This window comes from Bombus flavifrons, chromosome 13 (assembly GCF_040668555.2).
Source record: "Bombus flavifrons isolate JBK064 chromosome 13, iyBomFlav1_principal, whole genome shotgun sequence".
NCBI classification, from domain to species: Eukaryota; Metazoa; Arthropoda; class Insecta; order Hymenoptera; family Apidae; genus Bombus; species Bombus flavifrons.
The window spans coordinates 1,335,151-1,355,081 of record NC_138454.1 but is presented as its reverse complement, the minus strand read 5'-3'; the positions used below and the strand labels follow the sequence as shown (position 1 = coordinate 1,355,081).

General features: G+C 37.5%; 1 protein-coding gene and 1 long non-coding RNA gene across 6 annotated transcripts in view; one reads left to right on the top strand and one right to left on the bottom strand.

Annotated features, from left to right (window-relative positions):
* The window catches only part of LOC138185912 (uncharacterized), a 184,003-nt gene extending 172,222 nt beyond the window's left edge, over positions 1 to 11,781 (bottom strand). Inside the window, exon 1 of the long non-coding RNA XR_011174746.1 lies at positions 11,354 to 11,781. This is a non-coding gene — a long non-coding RNA (uncharacterized LOC138185912). The remainder of the gene's footprint in view (positions 1 to 11,353) is intronic.
* The window catches only part of LOC138185893 (pikachurin), a 288,876-nt gene that overhangs the window by 188,722 nt on the left and 80,223 nt on the right, over positions 1 to 19,931 (top strand). For all 5 annotated transcript variants that reach the window (XM_069125218.1, XM_069125222.1, XM_069125221.1 and 2 more), the window contains exons 6-7: positions 1,029 to 1,230; positions 18,183 to 18,327. In XM_069125218.1, coding sequence (XP_068981319.1) covers positions 1,029 to 1,230; positions 18,183 to 18,327 — 347 coding nt within the window. The remainder of the gene's footprint in view (positions 1 to 1,028; positions 1,231 to 18,182; positions 18,328 to 19,931) is intronic.

Genomic DNA, 19,931 nt, shown 5'->3' with positions numbered 1-19,931 from the left:
ATACTTTACTTGAAATATTTTTCTCCTAACAGAATTCTCTTTAAATCATTTCTTATTGAAATATGGTGACTCAGTATTTTTCGTTTCAGGTGATCCAATATGTTTTCAATAATGTTTATATCTAGGGATTGTGAAGGTGTTTTTAGGTGTTTCTGAACATTGTAAGAATCCACGCTTTCGTATTAATAACATTTTGCTTCGGTTCGTTATCTTGCATCAAGATGAAATTATCTTTCAAACCCATTTTTTCTGCGCTTAGATTATTTCTTAAAATGTTTTTATACATTTTATTCTATGAAGAGGTAACACTTGTTACGCATATATTATTACCATTTTCTACATATTTATTGATATCTTCATAAAGGAAGTAGGTATCGCTTTTTTCTTCGTTTGAAAATTATTCTGGGTGCTTGTAAGAATATGTATATACTTTTTATATCTTAAGTATTCGTACAGTACTTAACTTTAATAAAATTATCGTAGAGCATCGTTTGGTAGGAAAATTTTACACCGATTGTATAAGTGCGTGACGTTTTTCATGATAAGTTGACTGCGGATTTCTATGCATATATAGGAAATTTGGAAGTATAAAATTATGAAAAAACACGCAAATATCCAAAGTATAATACTTTCTATAATACCTGATAAATAGAACAATTTTCTAGCGAGATTCTACATTTTTTAATCATCTTCTGAAAAGTATGAATTTGTATCAAAATCTGCAATCTAATGACAAGCATCCAAATACTTTCATCAGCCACTGTAACTTCGTTGCAACTAAAACATATAGCAGCGCTAATCGTTATGCTAACACCAACGACTTAGAAGTATCATGCGAATAGTCGTTGCAAATGACGATAGAAGCGTGGACAAGTTGATAAGATCGTTGTACGAAGAACAGGACAGAATAATCCAGGACGAATGATACAATTTGTCAAGCGCATTAAGCGCGTCAACGCGTGTCGCGACTGATGCGTAATAATAATAATAACGAGAGTTGGCTAACGATAGTAATTTTTGCTTTGCAGAGGCCGAGGTGAGATCACCACGGTTTACCGGCTCTGGTTGGCTGGCGTTCCCCGCTTTAAAGGCTGCTTACAAGCACGTCCAATTAGAACTGGAATTCCGGCCCGAGGCTTGGGACGGTATACTGCTGCTAGCCGGCGAGAGGGACGATCTTCAGGGTGACTTCATGGCCTTGATTCTGCATCACGGCTTCATCGAGTTCAGGTAACGATATTACTTCGTTAATCGCAGGTTCACCATCGTCGAAGCGGCGTTGCAAAGTGCTGCGGTAAATGTAAATAGTTTAGGCGGAGCGTAGAGTCCGAGATCGATCAGAGTTTCAGTGTGGTTCCCAATGTAATCGGGGTTGAGACGAAAAGGGAGCTGAAACAAGTTGTTTAAGTCGAATGATAATTGGAAATTTACGAACTTCCTGTCTTTTTTTATAGCGTTGCGAGTTCATAGACTGAGTCTTTTGGTAGAATTTCAGTTTAAAAGTTTGGAAATTTTAAAGTTTCTTCGTAGTTTTTACAGGTAAAATTATTAATTCAGAAATTTAGGACTTTAAGTTTTCATGCATACAATTATCGTAAAACTACAAATTCAATTCGAGAATATATTCTCGCTCTTAAATTCTACTGAAACTGATATATCTAAATTTACGTTAACCTATATATCTTTCGATTAAGTTATATCGTATAAATTAAATTATAGAAGCATAAATTTCCACGCGTATCCACAATCTAATCGTTATCAGTTCTCCACACAGTTCTTACAAAATTCCAATTTAAATTCGAAAGTAATGTATTCCACGCAAACTGACAAACATCTAAATACGCAACAATCCAGATACCTAAAATTATTCGGTCGGCGTTAGTACCATCGATAACGTCAATAAACCGCGTTAACTTCTGCAGTCCGCTAAATAATTGATTCGATGAAGATCGCGAAAACCAATGAAAAAGAGGAAACGGAAATCGAAGTCCGTGGCCGATGAACAAGCGCATCGATGGAACTCGATCGATCGGAACAGCATAACGAGTTGCTTGTTTGCCGCAAACTGCACAACCTCGTTGATGCTATGTATCACTGTATTATGCCAACTTTCCGCAACTTCCTCCAATATAACGGAAGTTTCCCTGGAAACCTCACTGCCCCATTAACGGTAGGACATCAAAGGAATAGCGCGAAACCACGATTTGCTTCAATTTACTGCGAGACACATTTGCTCTATCAGGGCCAGGGTGTGATCGATAAAGTTCGATGAAACTTGTCGCGAAGACGCGCTCGTCTACTCTCGAAGAATTAATTTTCCATCGCTGGAACGTCAGCCGGCAGGATACTCGCGTGTTACTGTCGCGTGCATACGGCTACTTCATCTACGTTTAGGCGACTCAAAGGACTTCCTTTCTTTACATTTGTCTTATTTGTACTGATTTGAAATTTTATGAATATGTAAAATTAACGTATTGATTAGATATTATCAAATTATTAATCGGATACTTGGAAATGTTGCAAAATAGATTATTAGGAACGTATTCAATAGCTGTATCGACTTTGTAATTATTGTAAAATTGAATATTACGAAATGAATTTGAAATTTTAGGAATGTTTAAGATAGATAATATATCGATCGACTATAAAATTATTATAAAATATATATATATCGATTATAAAATTATTGAATGGATGTTGTAAAATATTATGAAATTAATTACTACGAAATTAAGTTAAAATTTCGAAAATATATAAAATATAAAATACATGAGATCAGAAATGAACATACAAAATTTTAATTCAAGTGGTGCTTTAGGTCAACGATCAAAGGTGCACGATCAAAGAATAATTTGTCTAAAATCTCTCTTCATAATTAATTTTCTTTATTTCAATAAAAAATGTTAGGAGTAATAATTTTGTAAGTTATTCCTTTTTAATTCAGTTTATATCCGAGTCTGCTGCGAAACTTTAGTTCCTATTTATCGTAGCGTGTACTTTGCTGCGTTTGCAGTCTGCTTTTAAAAGGATTTTTAATTATTCGTGGGTTGTTCGCGTGTGGATTTCGTTTTGGAAATTTTCGTTCTCGTTTATTTCGTGGCCCTGCAACAAGCACTGGAAATAGTGAAGTGGCGAGAATAGACTTATTATTCGTAATGATCACAAGGAAGTCAAAGAGGTTCGTGAAGATCGGAGCTTTGAAGTACGGAACAAGAGAGCTGAGGATAGAGAAAGTGAGATTGGAACAGGTGCAATCGGAAAGAATGATTGGATCTTCTCAAATGATGTTAATTTAGTAGTGTATTATATAATATATAATAAGATAACAAGCCAGAGAACATATAAAAAATATAAAAAGGAAATCAGTATATTATACATATAAATATATACAGAAAATATGCTAACAATGAGCATATGCGTGCATAAAAATCTACAAAAAGCGCATAAATATAAATTACAAATTACAAATTTCGTAATATGCAAGATACTATATTTTCACAATTTCCAACTCGAACAATTTATATCCCAGACAGCGGAACAATTTACATTTAATGAATTAAATGATAATATAAATTGAACAAATACTAAAATAAATTGATAAATTAAACGACTTAAAAAATAGATGAAATAAATGCAACTTATTAATAATTAAATCCTTGTATTCCAATCGAACGAGGGAGATTCCTACGAGAAACGAGCAACGACTGCAATATATCGTTTGATTTCAACTCGCTTTAATAATTCATATCGCAAACAGAAACAATTTAAATGTGCCAGCTAGAAACAAACACACGAAATAATTAAAAAACTTAATCAAACACGCACATTAACTGACAGTTATTAATGATTGAACTTCCAAATTTCAATTATAGATCAGTCGCGCTAAATAACTTGAAAAATCGTTCATATAAGCTCATCCATCGGTAAAACAATTTTCCGAACGAAAATTCTCATGAAAAACGATCCATGCTCTCACATCCCGCTGTCAGAAATTAAAATAGTCTTACCTTCTCACGATAGCCATTGTCTGAATGAATTTCACTTCTCGTCACATGAAAACTAGTCTTAAGACCTCGTTAAAGCGAACGCGATGTTCGCCAGCAGTATATTTCCCTAACGGTGGAGGAAGGAAACGTGAGAAAGTAAAGAACTTTTCCGGAGCTGTTCTTCACGGCATACGCTTACCGGCCACTGTAACGTCGGTGTCGTCGTTTGAATGCGTCGTTTGACGTAGTCGTTAATTAAGAATTCCGCTCATAAGCTAATTTTTCGTGCACAGCTAATAACTCGTGAGTAGTAGCCGTGGCTGGGGGCCGATTTATGAATTCGGAGATTCGAGTCTCGCCCGGAAGTTCGCCACGTCGACGTGCTGACCGTATTTCCTAGCGCTAGCGTTGTCGTTTACCGTTCCAGTCGAAGTTTTCATTAGCTACGGCTTACGAAGCGCTTTGCAAACTCCGTTGCGAGAGTTTTTCACTGCAATACAAGGTGTTACATTTTAATTTAAACTCTACGTTTTTGAAAATACCCGCGGAGTTAGGAAAAATATTTTCTTCCCAGTGTAACGTAACGTTCTTTCATGCTTTGTAAATACTGTTGTAAGAATTTCTCTCTGGAGAATAGCGCGTGTCCCTTTAATTTAAAATTATTAATTAGGAAAAATATTCTTTGAAAGAGTAGCACGATCATTCGGAAACCTGCAATTTTAGGCTTTAGGGACTTCGAACGTTGGAAAGTCTACTACAAAAGGTTTTCTTTGCGCTGTACGACGTTTTATTTCTTCAAAAATTTGTTGCTTTAGAGATTTGAAAGTTTATTAAAAATTCGTTAAAACGTTTTAATTTAGAATCTGCAATCGTAAAAATATACAAATTATAAATATTCTATCCCGATTTAACGTATATTTTTGTAGATTTTAGAACAATTCTTGTAGATTTGAAACGATTGCAAAATTTAGAAATTGTGGTTTTTGAGAAACTCCCTTACCAGAATTTCCCTTTTGAACATACACATATAGAAATGTCTGTATAATTGGCAAAAATATTTTAGTGTGACGTACACACATTGTTTCGTTAAATATTAAATAAATTTCATATCTTGAAGCGCGCATCCATCAACTCAAGAGTTAAAAAAAGTTTCTAGTTAATTATCGAAATAACCGCGTCGAAAGAATCGAAACACAGTCTCTATAGATATTTCGTTTGAATAAAGAGCGTAATTTATTCAATGTTGCCATGATAATCGTTCATTGTTCGTCGATTTCGTTTCCATAATTCATTAACCGTGTATCAAACGATTGATCGTGGAATTTATCGTTCTGCTGAACATATATCAATGCAGAACGTCGAATGCATTAATCAATCGAAGAATTGACAAAACTCATCTGAATGGTAGATGAAAAGCTAAATCAAGCTTACTCCATCTCGATCGCTAAAACTCCAACTTTACGTTTAATAATCGACTATTATCAATTCCTTCAAAATCGCAAAATTTAAGATTTCGTTATTAGAAGTACTTCTAACGTTATTGTGCGGTAACAACGAACTAAGTGTTTCTAAAAATTCCAATTTTATAATTTTCTAAAACATCCATTATCTTCTATCAAAAAAATTCATCATCAATTAATCAGAACCATCAAAGTTTCATATCATGATCCATTTTATCATTGGCAGCGAAATATACCAATCCCTGCAATATCTGTAAGATTCAATATTTCATCACTGGAAATTCGCTGATAACAAATCAAGCATTTCTAAAAATTTCAATTCAAAAAGATTCAATATTCCTCCTTTAGCGACACACGCCCAAGCAAATGTGTTTAAAAAATTCCAATTACATGAATTTCATTTTCCGAAATATCGAAAAATCTTCTATTCGAAAAATTCTTCACCGATTAATCACAACCACTAAAGGTTTCCATACACAAAAATTTTCAGTCAACCTGTTATTAATCACACTTGCGCACACAGTTTAGTTCGTTCACAATACATCAGCGATATAAAGTACCTTCCTGAGTAGAAACGGCGATGATTTGAGCGGGCGTCGCTTTCAGATGAAATGAAATCTTCTCGCAAGCCAGCCGAGCCTGAAAGAAGCATCCGCGTGATCCTATATGCGACCATGTAGTTACCGTTCGCTTTCAACGTTGGAACAAAATCTCGCCGCCCGAGTTTTCCGGCTTACCTATCCAATCTGAGTGGTCTTTTCTTCGGTTAAGCCGCGTGCACGTATCCCGTCGCTGCGAGGCTGTGTCTTTCGACCAGGATGAAGGGAGGATGGGGTTAGTCAGACGAGGATTCTCTCTCGTCGAAAGCTCAAAGAATCACTTTCACGTACACGGATGTCCGCATTACGGTTACATGCACGGCCGAACGACGAGCGTGCTCGAAACGGAAGTAATATCGCGTGAGCCGAGGATCGGACGAAAATAGAAATTGGGTCCTGGATAGTGTCCAAAAGATTCTGTTAAAGAAACCGTGTGGATTCGCTGCTGTTCTTTTTTCTTCTCGCCCGGTCGCGTGAAATATGTGTTGGGAGCGGATGAAACTATTTAACACTTGACCTGCTAAGGTATACAGTGGGTACAAAAGGTATTATTTGTATATCAGAGTGTTTATTATTGCGTCTACATACTGCATATATAATTTTGTATCATTCAGTAGTACCTTCGTATGGTTGCAGAGATTTCGTACTGTGGGAACGAAATATAATACCTAATGAAAATAATGCTTCCATAACTATAAAAAATCTGCTCTATCGAAAAAAAGTTTCCAGTAATAGATAAGGGCACATAAAAGAAAATTTCAAATACAAAAAAGAAGACGCTACGGGAAAATCATCGTTTAAACTGTCATCGTTTAAATGAAAGGAAACAATGCAACATAAAATAATGCACGGAAAGGATAATTTTTTTAATAAAAAGAATAGAGCAATAATGCAACTAAAAAATGAATTAGAAAGACACAGGAGAGGAAGTAGAAAACACAGGAGAATAACGTCATAAAACGTCAGCTGAATAACGTCATAAAGAAAATTCACCGATAAAAAATATCCGATCGATCCATCGATAAATAATCCCAGCTATAAAGAACAAACAATGGAAAGAACGTCGAAAAGAGATTCAATAGTGAAAATAATTCCGTCTATCGCAGTTCTTGCCCACGACGTCGTTTGCGTGGTCTACTAATGTACGAACCAAATTTTTAAGCCGACAAATTTTTATGAATGAAACACTTACGTATCGTTTATACTAACAGTTATCCTCCACAGTAAAAAATATTAAATTGTAAAAAGGTTCTTGACCTAGGAACGCATACAACTCAGATGCCAGGTTATTTCTTAGCTTCTACAAAACGGATCAAGATGAAACATATCCTATTTTTTTTTCCTAGACACTAGGCTATACGATAGATAAAACCTCATCAAAATATGTTCAGTAGTTCTTACGTGATGCGAGTACAAACGGACAAACAAACAGCAGAGGAAAATTCCAAAAATTAATTTTTTTGATTCCATAGCTTCTGAGCTACTCATGCATGGCTGTTTCTTTTTTCTTTTTATTATTTAATGTGCAGATACAACTTCTATTTTATCATATGTATATAGATAGCGCAAATTATTATCAAATCAGCATAATACCATAAAACAGAAAAAAATAAGAAGAAGCTATAAATATAACAATATAAAAAAGATATAATAATACTATACGTGTACCAAATTTCTTGGCTGTTATGCAGAAATAAAGAACACATTCATCTATCTAGTATCACCACTAGTATGAAAAATAGAAAAACGAGAAATGTAAGAAAATTATCTTAACTCCTTACTCTTCACCAAAGTTATCGAACTCCTAACTAAAATTACAATAATATCTACGAAATACCAAAAATACTTAATCGATCATAAATTAATTACTACGTCAGCAATCGTGATTCACCGTTCATGCGAGGCATGTAGCCACAAGTACGTGACTTCTGTGCAATGACGCGAGCGTCGCGAAAATGTCAAGTGCATCTTGCATACCGGGGTCACCATATCGCGAGAAAGCATTCACTCGAACAAGGTCAGGGTCACGACCCCTTGCGATCTTCGCCACTGGAGGAATTTTTAATTATTTCGCACACATTTTTGAAAACTGCCAACAAGGCCAACGTGAACGACTTTTCGAACGATAAAAATCGCCATTTCCTCCGCTGTTTCTGCTTTTATCTTCGTACTTTAAGAAACACTAGATTCTCCCGGACATTATCTCGCAACAATGGCCGGAATTGAATTTCCGCCTTTTCGTCTCGGCTTCGAGTATCCTCTGGCTCGCTAATCGGCTTTTCTCACGATCGCTACGAAAGCAGAATGCATAGTGTAGTTTGCGTCGCTATTTAATTTAAACCATTTCGGACCACGTATCAGGTCTGTAAGTATGAAACCGGAAGTTGCCTATAGATGGCCCTAGCTGATCATGTAGTTATCACTAAACTGCGTCATTGATGCCAAAAGTCTTTGTTGACATCTCACAAACATTTTCGACTCAGAACAATACAAGTTTCATACAATAGCATAGTTTGTAATAGCGTTGAACATGTCAAATTTTGTGCCTGGAAACTACGATTTGCGGACAGCATTGATTTTCTGTTGCCATTTGAAGAAAACTGCTACAGAATCGCATCGAATGCTTGTCGAAGCTTACGGTGAGCATGCTCTTGGTAAATCACAGTGCTTCGAGTGGTTTAAAAAATTCAGAAGTGGCAATTTTGACGTGAGGAACGAAGAACGTGGAAGACCACCGAAAAAGTTTCAAGACAGCGAATTGAGCTATTAAAACCTGGCGAAACCGTTAATACTGAGCGCTACCGACAACAAATGATCGATTTGAATCAAGCTTTGCGTGAAAATCGACCAGAATATCAAAAAAGTCAATACAAAGTAATTTTGCTTCATGATAATGCACCATCACATACAGCAAAACCGGTCAAGGAAACGATCGAAGCGTTCAGTTGGGAAATAATTTCGCACGCAGCTTACTCACCAGACTTGGCTCCGTCCGATTACTATTTACTTGCATCGATGGGACACGCACTTTCTGACCAGCATTCACTTCTTACGAAAATGTACGAAAATGGCTCGATGACTGGTTTGCCTCAAAAGAGCGACAGTTTTTTTGGCGTGGCATCCACCAATTGCCAGACAGGTGGGAAAAATGTATAGCTAGCGATGGGCAATACTTCGAATAAAATATTTTTAATCACTTTCATGCAATAAACGGTCATTTTCTATACAAAAATTTCGGTTTCATATTTACATACCTGGTATTCGTAATAGTAACGACGACCCGTTGTCACGGATATATTTTTTAAATGCCACTTTGTATGGTGCGTAAAGAATAAAAAACTTTGAGATATATGTATATTGCTAGGGAAGAAATTCTGTTATGTTAATCTTCCGGTATAGGTCGTTACAAGTAAGAATTCGTAAATAAAAATAAACTGCACTTACAGTTATCTGATTTTATATCGTTCTCGATACACGATGCTTCTATTCGTATTTTAAAAATTGTGTGTGCAAAATGTTCACAATGTTAGGAATCACAAATTATTTTCATTATTTGATTAATTTTTATCGTAATACGAAATTAAGTATAATAAAGAGTTCAATATTTTTTTTACTAGTGACTCTTCGTCTTTTTCCTTTTCCCATTCTTATTATCTGTTTCTCACAAGTTTTTTTTCTATTTATTTATTTAAATTTTACAATTTGTCTAGTAGGACATTTGGTAAAATGTTATATCTTGGTGTTGTAATAATATAACATGTGGATGGTTACCCCCAGCGGGGTACCATCTTCGTGTTTGTTAGGTTATGTCCTTTGTGAGATCTGTTGGGTGTTTCCTTTTTTGTCTTCTTTTTATGTTTGATGTGTTGATCATTTCCGCTGCCAGCCGGTTCGGGTGCGTTGCTATTCTTTCTCTGTACCTTCTTGCGTATCTGCTAATCTCCTCCTTGACCGTTGGTATTCCAAGGTCTTTCCGTATATCTTCGTTTCTGACGTACCATGGTGCGTTTACTATTGTTCTGAGGATTTTAGCTTGGATTATTTCTATTTTGCTTATATGGTTTCTCACAAGTGGAAATGCAAATTTAGAAAATGCTCTTCAATAAATAAGCTAAAATTTATTGACTACCAAATGAGAATGTACGATATTAATAGTCAGTAATCATCTCAAAAAAATGATATAATTAATTATAAATTTCAAGATACATTTTAAAGACTGTGTCACTATTACGCTGTTTATTTTTCAATTTATGAAGTTGATCGATATAATTATCAGAAATATAGGGAATTGTTATACCCATAAAACGATATAGGCCTTATTCTCGTTAGATTAGAATCGAAATTGGCGAGGTACTTGTGGTCAGCCTTAAAACTTACAAGTAGCGGACGCGTGCGGTAAGCAGCGTGTTATTAATTACGTGCTTCGACTGCGTGGGATTAACGCTGCAGTCAGCGTAACTCGTTAAAATTTCTCATTACCATGTCGTTTACCCTCCGACAGTGATAATTACCACAACTTAGAACTCAACCCCTTGCCACCGTGACTAAGCACGCTCCTTTCTGTCCTTCGTTGTACTCGTGCAGAATCGTTTCGAAAAATAAACTGAAGTATTAAATAATTATTATTGCAACGATAGATTAATAGAGACAGACAATTTGTTATGCATAATTATTTCAGACGTAATTATTAATTATTCTTGGATCGTTCGAATGTAAATGAGGTTAAAGGGTAGAAGTATGAGACACTTTTAATCTTAATTGCTATGATATGGAGATACGTCTACTATAATAATAATAATAATAATAATAATAATAATAATATATTATATATATATATGTCGGAGATGAAAGGACATCGGAGCCTTCCCTTTGGAACTTCGGGAAAATCCCTTAACACCGTAATCTAGATTCTATTATAGGCGTAATTAAACAATTGTCGTCATTCGATCCGATTGTATTTGTTCGAGATTTGTGATAATGAGCTTGGGCTCGAGGCGACAACCAGTCGCCGAACGTAGCCGCGGTCACGGGATGGACGCTTTGTCTAACAAAGGTATGGAGTAATTCTATCGCTCTCCTTAAAAGAAATATTTGTGACGGCACGCGATACTAAACATTCCAACGATTTCTGTCCCGTGGCTCGCCACACGCAGACCCTATTCTTCGAGTAAGATGATTGCCAGATGTCGATGCCTCTCCACAGTACGTGATCAGTTAGCCCGAGGGCCGTTATAAACACTAAGATCTAGTTACCTAAAGTCCTTCAAACAAACAGTCTTTGTCCCAACTACGAGAAGATAGAGGAGACCTATTTTTCAACGAACGACGTCTCCCACTAGCAACTTCCCCTCGAGGGCGGCTAGCATCTTTTTCTAACCACCGATATGGAGATTGACCAATTAGCAGCAACGTCAATGTCCCTCACCTTCTGAACGAAGGCTATCCTCGACGAATCCGATGATCTCGTGTCCTTAGACACACCCCATCATAGTTTTCCTCTATGGCATCATCGGGACGGAAAGTCATTTTTTCTTGCGATCTCATCGACGAAAAGGGTAACCCCTTACGATCAGTGAATATTACGCGTCCGACTTAGATTTTGTGAGCACGTTCATCTATCATCCCGTCAACCGCGGATTCGTTATTGAACCTAGGATCATTGTCATTAGTTTCTCGAGTATCTAATTAACACGGTTACTTGTCCAATCCTATAATAATCGCATTTGCACTAGTCAATGTCTTTGTCACGTAAAACGGATATTTGGGTCGCGAGAGAAAAGAAACCTGAGTCGTAGCCCAACTATTAATTCTCTTTTATCGAACTTTATTATGACTTTGGCACTTACAATAACGTTGAACAGAGAAAGGGATGTTGTACAAGAACAGCAACTAGAACGAGAACTCTCCGGGCTGGGTGAAGTCTCGGCTTATATACACCCTGGCTTGGGGGTGTTGGGGGGTTTGGTATGGATTCTAAGGAATCCGAAAGTCGGGGCTGGGGCCTTGTCTCTGGTGGGGACTAAGATGCGTCGCGGCGTTGGCGTCCGACAGTCGGGAGTCGATGTCTTTTCTCTGAGAGGTAGTTGGCGTTACAGGGAATTCGGTGTGGATTCCAAGGAGTCCGAAAGTCGGGGTTGGGGCCTTATCTCTGATGGGGACTAAGATGCGTTGCGGCGTTGGCGCCCGACAGTCGGAGGTCGATGTCTTGTATCTGAGAGGTAATTGGTGTCACATCTTCTCTATTGCATAACGACACTGTGTAATCCAAACGAAGATTCGTTTCACGCCCCTAATTCTAAATTCTAACCTACTCCGACATATATATATAGCAATAATGTATATTACGAGGTACTCTGTTACAAAATTTAGATCTGAACTTAAGATAATTACTGACATTATAAACTTAAGTTAATTGTCGAAGTTATAATTATGAAGCTCAACCTAATTCATGATTATTAAAGATTTTTATAATGTTTGAAATAATCCAAGTTATCGTAATAATAGTCAGGAATTAAAATTGAAGTTAAATAAAAAAACTAATAGATTAATAACGAACATGATCGTGTGCTTAAAATACTATCCAAAGTTTTTTATCTATTAGAATATGCATACATTCTCTTTACAATATCATTCCTATGGAAAAACGTTTAATTAAAATTCATACCACGAGGAGACATTTACGACCAAATTACCAATTATTTGAATAGTTCGTAAACTTTTTGCCTCGAAGGCAAAACTAAGTCCTGGAAGTATACCCTAACAAGTACAATGGTGACCCCTCTAATTCTGCACTTCACAGAACTCCATTAACGCTATACCAGGGAAAATTTAAATCACGCGAATATGTGAATGTCGCAACTGTGAAAATACAGTTTAAATGGTTGAACGTAACACGACTTTGTGAACATAACAACCACTTCAAACTAATACACACCTATTCCTGCTTTCTACTGGAAAGTTACCAAAAATATAACGAAATCTCTCACAGATTGCTTTTTCAAAACAATTAAAATAAAATAATTGAAGAATGAATAATATTTTACTTTAGCATTTCAGGATTAATAGCAAAATTACTATACTGATGAAAATGACCAATTCGTAATTTCTGTATAGAAATTTTATAGATTTACTACGGTGCATTCTTTTTAGAATTTAAATAATTTTTTATCCGGTATACGTCTTGTTTTCATTACATCATAAATTTTTCACGTATCTTTCTTTTTATTTCTGTCGTATTGTAATTTCGACCAATCGCGGGGAGACGCAATCGCGAGGAGAGACGTCAACGGGAGTTGTAAATTCCCGTTACGATTATAGTAATCGACACCACGAGTTGATCGATCCCCTGATTTCGGTTAAGATAATAGGGGTGATTCAGTTAGTATAACACTGTGATTCACAGAATTATAAACTATATATTTCCAACACTTAAGTTACACTGTTGAGTAGGTATAAATCGTAATAACAACTTGTTGCACGAAGAGAAGATAGATATGCACAATAGAGCAAGGCTCTTATAGTTGAATTTAATACGTTAGTGGACGTAGCATTAGAGCATATTTAATAGACGTTAGATTTAGACGTTATAGTATGTAGAAGAAGTAAGTTGACTTGACCCTCCTGATGTCGCAGGAGAAGTAGTTGACTTTCCTAGCGGCGTAGGACAAGTAGTTGACTTGACCCTCCTGATGTCGCAGGAGAAGTTAAGTTGGGTGACGATGCTGTGTCGGAGGAAAACTAGCGATGGGTGTGTCTAGCGCACAAGACCATCGGATTTGTTCATGACATTTTTGGTCAGGAAATTGAGGGCAGTATACATTACTTTTGATTGGATAAAAGAAGGTTGGTGGACTAGGAAGGGCCTTAGCCGCCCTCGATAGAAAGTTGCTAGTAGGAAGCATCGTACCTGAGAAAAACTAACTTTCCCTTGTCAAGCCGTAGTAGACACTAGTCTTTAGAAAATAATTTGGAAAAACGATATTTGTTGGGTCTGAAGGACCCTAGCTAGTTAATTGCTGGGATTTATGACTATATGACTATATATCTATTTATAGGTCCTTAAGACTATTGAGGGTACGCCGCAAGGATGAGCGGACATCTGGTGTCCGTCTGGCCTGCGGTGAGTGGTCTGGTCTCTGATGTGTATTGGCGTTACAATACGGCCGAGAGGCCGGTGCGTTGAGGATATCTTGTCTTCCTTGCGTTCTGGATCGCCGTGGTCCTTGGCATTGCCTAGATAGTTCCCGTTGAAGTTCACGAACCAGGAAGTATCGTGAAACAGCTCGGCCCATGAAGTATCGTGAAACACCTCAGCCCAGGAAGTGTCGTTATACATCTTGTCGATTTCACGAAGGCACGTGAAATCCGTATGTGGCTGCGCAATGAAGACGTGAAGGAGGTCTACGGTTGATTGGGGAACAGGGCTCCCCCCGCTGACCCATTCGTATCGCGCCTTCTTGATGATGCTTAGTGGTTGGACCGGCGTGGTCCAATTATCCGCAAAAGGCAAAATCAGAGACTTGTTCGATGCAGTGATCTGTGGGCTCAGTGGCCGGGTGTTGCGATCCGAAGGAGTGTTCTGAAAACTATCAATATCAATTAAGTGATTATTCACGGTGGCAATAAGGTAGATATTATTTCGATTCGGGACACTCGCAGTTGTGGTCCCTCTCGACCATGGAGAGGGAGGAATCTTCACGGAATGTCCCGGAGAATGAATGAGAATCTCCGATATGATGTTTATGCCAGGTGTTCCGTGTGACGTGATGCAGGACATGGTATTAACCGTCGAAGTGTTGATAGAGGAACGCCTGTTCCTAGACGATTCTATCATCGTGAATTTCGGAGAGTCTGTCGTAGGTTTCGACTCTAAATTGGCTTCGGTGTCCTTGACGGAATTTAACCCGTTACTCTCGTCGTTTGGAATTACAGTTACAGGGCAGCGCCCATCATGTAACGGATTCGGAAAGATTAATGTCTGCGACATCTTGTCGCCTGGTGAGGTTTTCTCTCTCTGCTGATCCAGAGAATCGTGAGGTGTTGTCTTCAGGATGTGTGTAGGCGATGAGTTGCGAGTTTCACGCAATGTGTCGCGCGGATCATGCAACGAGATCCGCGTGTCAGTCGACGGTATCGTTGCTTGATTCGACGCGATATTTTCCGTCGGCGGAGTGTGGCCGCTGTTGTCCTGGACGGGATTGAGTTCCTTCTGGGCCAGAGTATCTTGAGCGGTTGGCTGATTCAAGGCGTTTTATGGCGTTGAATCAGATTGTTGTGATGCTGACGATGTGAACGTGGTCGTCGTCAGGTCGCGTATAGGGGACACGTTGTGAGCGTCACGCAATGAGCTCCGCATATCGTGCGACGGGATCGGCGTTCGAGTCGATGCGATATTCTCCATCGGCTCGGGTTTCACGCATGAATCGCGTGCTTTTAATGTCGAAGGGGTTGTTGATGGTAGTCGGTCAAAGAGGTCCAGGATCCGTACGTCAATCTCAAGATACTCCCGCCATAGAGACTCTGCATGAGCAACTTGCCCCTCATCTAACGTTTCCAATTCGTCCTGAACCTCGCTTATCTTTGCAAACGAGTAATTGCAGCGTCGGGTCGCATCGTTTCGTTTCAACAAATTCTTCCTCTCTTCTCATCGGCAAAAATTTCGAGGATATTGGTGAGAACTCGCCTCGCGCGAGGGCTTGCTCGTCATGACTGTTAATCTCGTGCTTCCAACCTCTGATTGACGTTCCTGTTATGGAATAGTTAATAGATATAATGCTTTTTTATTCTCGCTTCGACGCGCGCGTAAATTCTGTATTATCGACTCAGCAGATCGTTGTTTAAGAATATCGCGAGATTGAAACGTGGGATTAGCTAGTTTATACATTGAAACGTTCAAATTGAAAATGATCGATCGATTATGGCAATCGGAAATCGCTCAAAAATTTTTAAATATTGTTCCGTGTCCCGTTTTGAATTGGGAAAAGTTTTTCAAACGATAAAAATAGTAATTGCGTGATGGTGCGATTCCAAGTGCATACATGGATTTCTAAATGTTTCGATTTATTATGAGTATGTATAGAAATGTATTTTAACGTTCGAATCTGTTGGAAGTACAGAAATATTTTGTATAATATAAAATTTTGTAAAATTCTGCTTCCTATTCATAGCCACAAATATTTTATTTTTTGTATTCATTCGTGGTATTTAATCGTCTTATGGATGAGGATACAAACTTGCATTATAAAAATCAATACCTTATGTTACGTCGAGCGACACTCTGCCTAGACCTGGCCACACACCGCGGGCAAGATGGTAACTAGATGTCCGCTCGTCCTTACTGCGTACCCTCAATATTCTCAAGTACCCTCCATAAATCTAAGGAATTTCCTAGTCGAAGTCCTTCAGACCGAACAAATATCCTATTTCTAAATCGCCTTCTAAGAGTATTGTCTACTACGGCTTGACACGGGAAAGTTAGTTTTTCTCACGTATGATACTTCCCACTAGCAACTTTCTATCGAGGGCGGCTAATGCCCTTCCTAGTCCACCAACCTTCTTTTATCCAATCAGAAGCAATGTCGACTGCCCTCACATTCCTAACCAAAATTGTCATCAACAAATCCAATGGTCCCTCGCGTTAGACACACCCACAACTAGCTTTCCTCCGATACAGCATCGTCACTTTACCTTACTTCTCCTACGACATTAGAAGGGTCAAGTCAACTATTTCTCCTGCGACATCAGGAGGGTCAAGTCTACTTCTTCTACACCGCTAGAAAAGTCAACATGTCACAATCGGACTTCTATACTTAAAACAATTACTTACCTTGTACATACGCATCAGTGTAATCATCTCTCTACAAAGTTGTTGGAATAAACATTAAGTTATACCTGTTAATTCAGTATTATGCATATTCAATTAAACCACCTCTATTATCCTAACCGAAATAGGGAATTGATCATTTCATGGCGTCGATTATCTAATCGTAACGGGAATTTATGACTCCCGTTGACGTGCTTCCTCGCGATCGCGTCTCTCCGTGAGTGGTCGAAACACCTTACATGTTTAAAAGATCTCCAGATGTGTATTAAGACCCTACCAAAGTGTTCGAAACTGTATATTTTCATAAATTATATGAAATTCACTTTAATTTCATCTCTAATCATCCGATGCTTCGACTGAAAAAGTTCAAAGCGCTCGAAAGACTATTTTTCACGATAGAGAAACATGTTTCAGATTCACGTACTACACGATTCATTATACCGGAAATAAGTTTTTCTAACAGTCTACGAACGATTTTTGCACCAATGAAACCTTACAGATCCGTGTTGGGATACTGGACCGACTTTATACGTTTCTCTGTTTCGCGGGAAACCACACTTCCTGCTGGTAGATAAATGGCGTTACTCGAACAATGAGGGATACGTAATTGGAAAAATTGAAGTGAAACGTTGAAACAGAAGAAAAATCGAAGGCAATAATCGGATAAGAATTGCAATCTTTTTGACAATCGAACAAAATTCTTACTATTTCATGCTGTATATTAAAAATATATCGTCCTATCCATGTTCACCAGAACAAAAGGGAATAAATGTTTTGTTCGTCTTTAATTCCAAACCTATAAAACACTTACGATCGGAAAGCTTAATATTCTGTCACAAAATTTAATATTCTGTACTAAAGATTACACAAATGTGTAAAATGTACAAAATGTGCTAAAATGTCATACATAATCTTACGATCTCGAGTTTTAACTTTTCTCCCAATCTACATTATATAATTATATATAGATCATACAAGAAATTATTATGCGATATAAATCAAATATATAATATAATCAATATAATCAATATAAATCAAATTATTATGCAAATATCGCAGAAAAATTTACGACACAGATACCAAAAAAATAAGCTGCAATTCTACGAGACTTTTAACATTAAAACAAAGTACATATTATGCATGAATCAGGGAAAAATTTATTACATAAATATCAGAAAAATAAGCTGATATTTTACGATTTACATTTATTGAATCAAATATTCTTACTCAAATAAGCTTTACGCATAAATTTGACGGAAATTTGTTATTTCATTGCAATAAGCAAAAGTGACGAAATATTGATATTTGTTCAAAGGTTCGATTGTGGGAGCGGAGTCGGCACAGTTAGAAGCACGCAAACAGTGAGGCTGAACGAATGGAACACTCTGACCGTCTACAGACATCGATGGGACGCCTGGATTCAGTTGAATCAAGAGAAACGTGTCGAGGGAAGATCGAAGGTAAGAATAAGTTCAATGGTCTTCAACGAGGCGATACGTGTTGGTTAAAAAGGGAACGATCGATTGTCGATAATACGGGGAGAAATTTGTCGACGTGACACGCAAATACTTAATCGCGATCTCGTGTTGGAATTAGGATTGTCAGCATTTATAGAAACCAGAATTGAAATTGATGATCACTTCCAAAAGACACGATGAATAGTCTCACGAGTATGCAAATGCGCCAATGACTCTTGGAAACTCGACGTTTCGAGGATGATTTCACAAGAAGGATAATTGTTAGAGGATTAGCTGAAGTAGCGCTGAAACGAAAAAGAATTGATGAAAACAGTATGAAACGTTTCATGTGATTATATAGAGTGAAAATTACTTTCCGAAAAATAATTTTTTAAGACAATTTTTTTAATCATCCGAAAAATTATCAGATGTTATTTTAAAAATGATATAATGTTAAATTTGATAAATTGTAACATCGCAGAAAGCAGCTTCATAAGTAAAATTTGGACTATGCTTATTTTACGAATATAACATAAACCTCAAGTTTTAAAGATTACTCGTTGCAAATTTATTCATTGAACAGATTTCATGAATCTATTGTAAATCTTTATATTTTAATTACACTTCAAAATCTCAGAAAATCTATAAGTAAAATTCTGCAAACGATATATTTTAAATTATAGTATATTATCACATGAAGCAACTTTATGTAACATTTCAAATTTCAAAGATCATTAATTAAAGATTTATTTACTGATTAAATCTATTATACTTTATTGATTAAATCTCGAAAACTGAACTTCGAAATCTCAGAAGATAAAAGTTATAAGATAAGTAAACTTTAACAAGCTATCCTTAATGAGCTTACAATTACAGACTAAAAGGAAGCGTAACGTAGATCGGCATTTCCCGTTTCAATAAAAATTCACGATCGATCGTAGAGCAAGGATCTCGCGACAAATTTCCATTGGCAGATATAACCGAGTTGTGCCGGATTGTTGCACAACGACATCTCGTATATAAATCCGTTTTCCTCGGCGTAATTTTCCGCCAGTTAAAAGGCGGTACTCGCTTAGACGTTACCCTTTAAAATCCCGGACTGGCTGACGTCTTTGGTAGAGGGGCAAGCAAATCTTTTCACGACTCACCATGTATTCTTTCCTCAGTGCACGCCGACGTCATCGTTATTCACCTGCATGCAATTCCATCCACGATACAGGTTTCCCGACGAAAATGTTATTTTCCAAGGGAATCGTCCGTCTAAATCGACCACCATGCAATTTTCGATTATTCCTTCAGTTTGACTCGACGAGAATTTTATTGTGTCAATTAGCATTTCGTTTATATGATATATTGTACTGTGGCGGCACTCAACAGCAGATACCCCACCACTCGACACTAGCTAGTGTCGGATGACGGCAGCGCAGTGGTTAGCGCCTTAGGTTACGAACGTTCGGGAGCCGGGTTCTCGAATCCCGGCGACCGGAGTTCGATTTTTCTTCCACGCATCTAAATTAGAAGAAAAATAGCAGTACCCCAACAGCGACATCTACAGCCAGCATCTACAGTCATTACGGACAACACTTACACCTCAGTACCCTTAACTC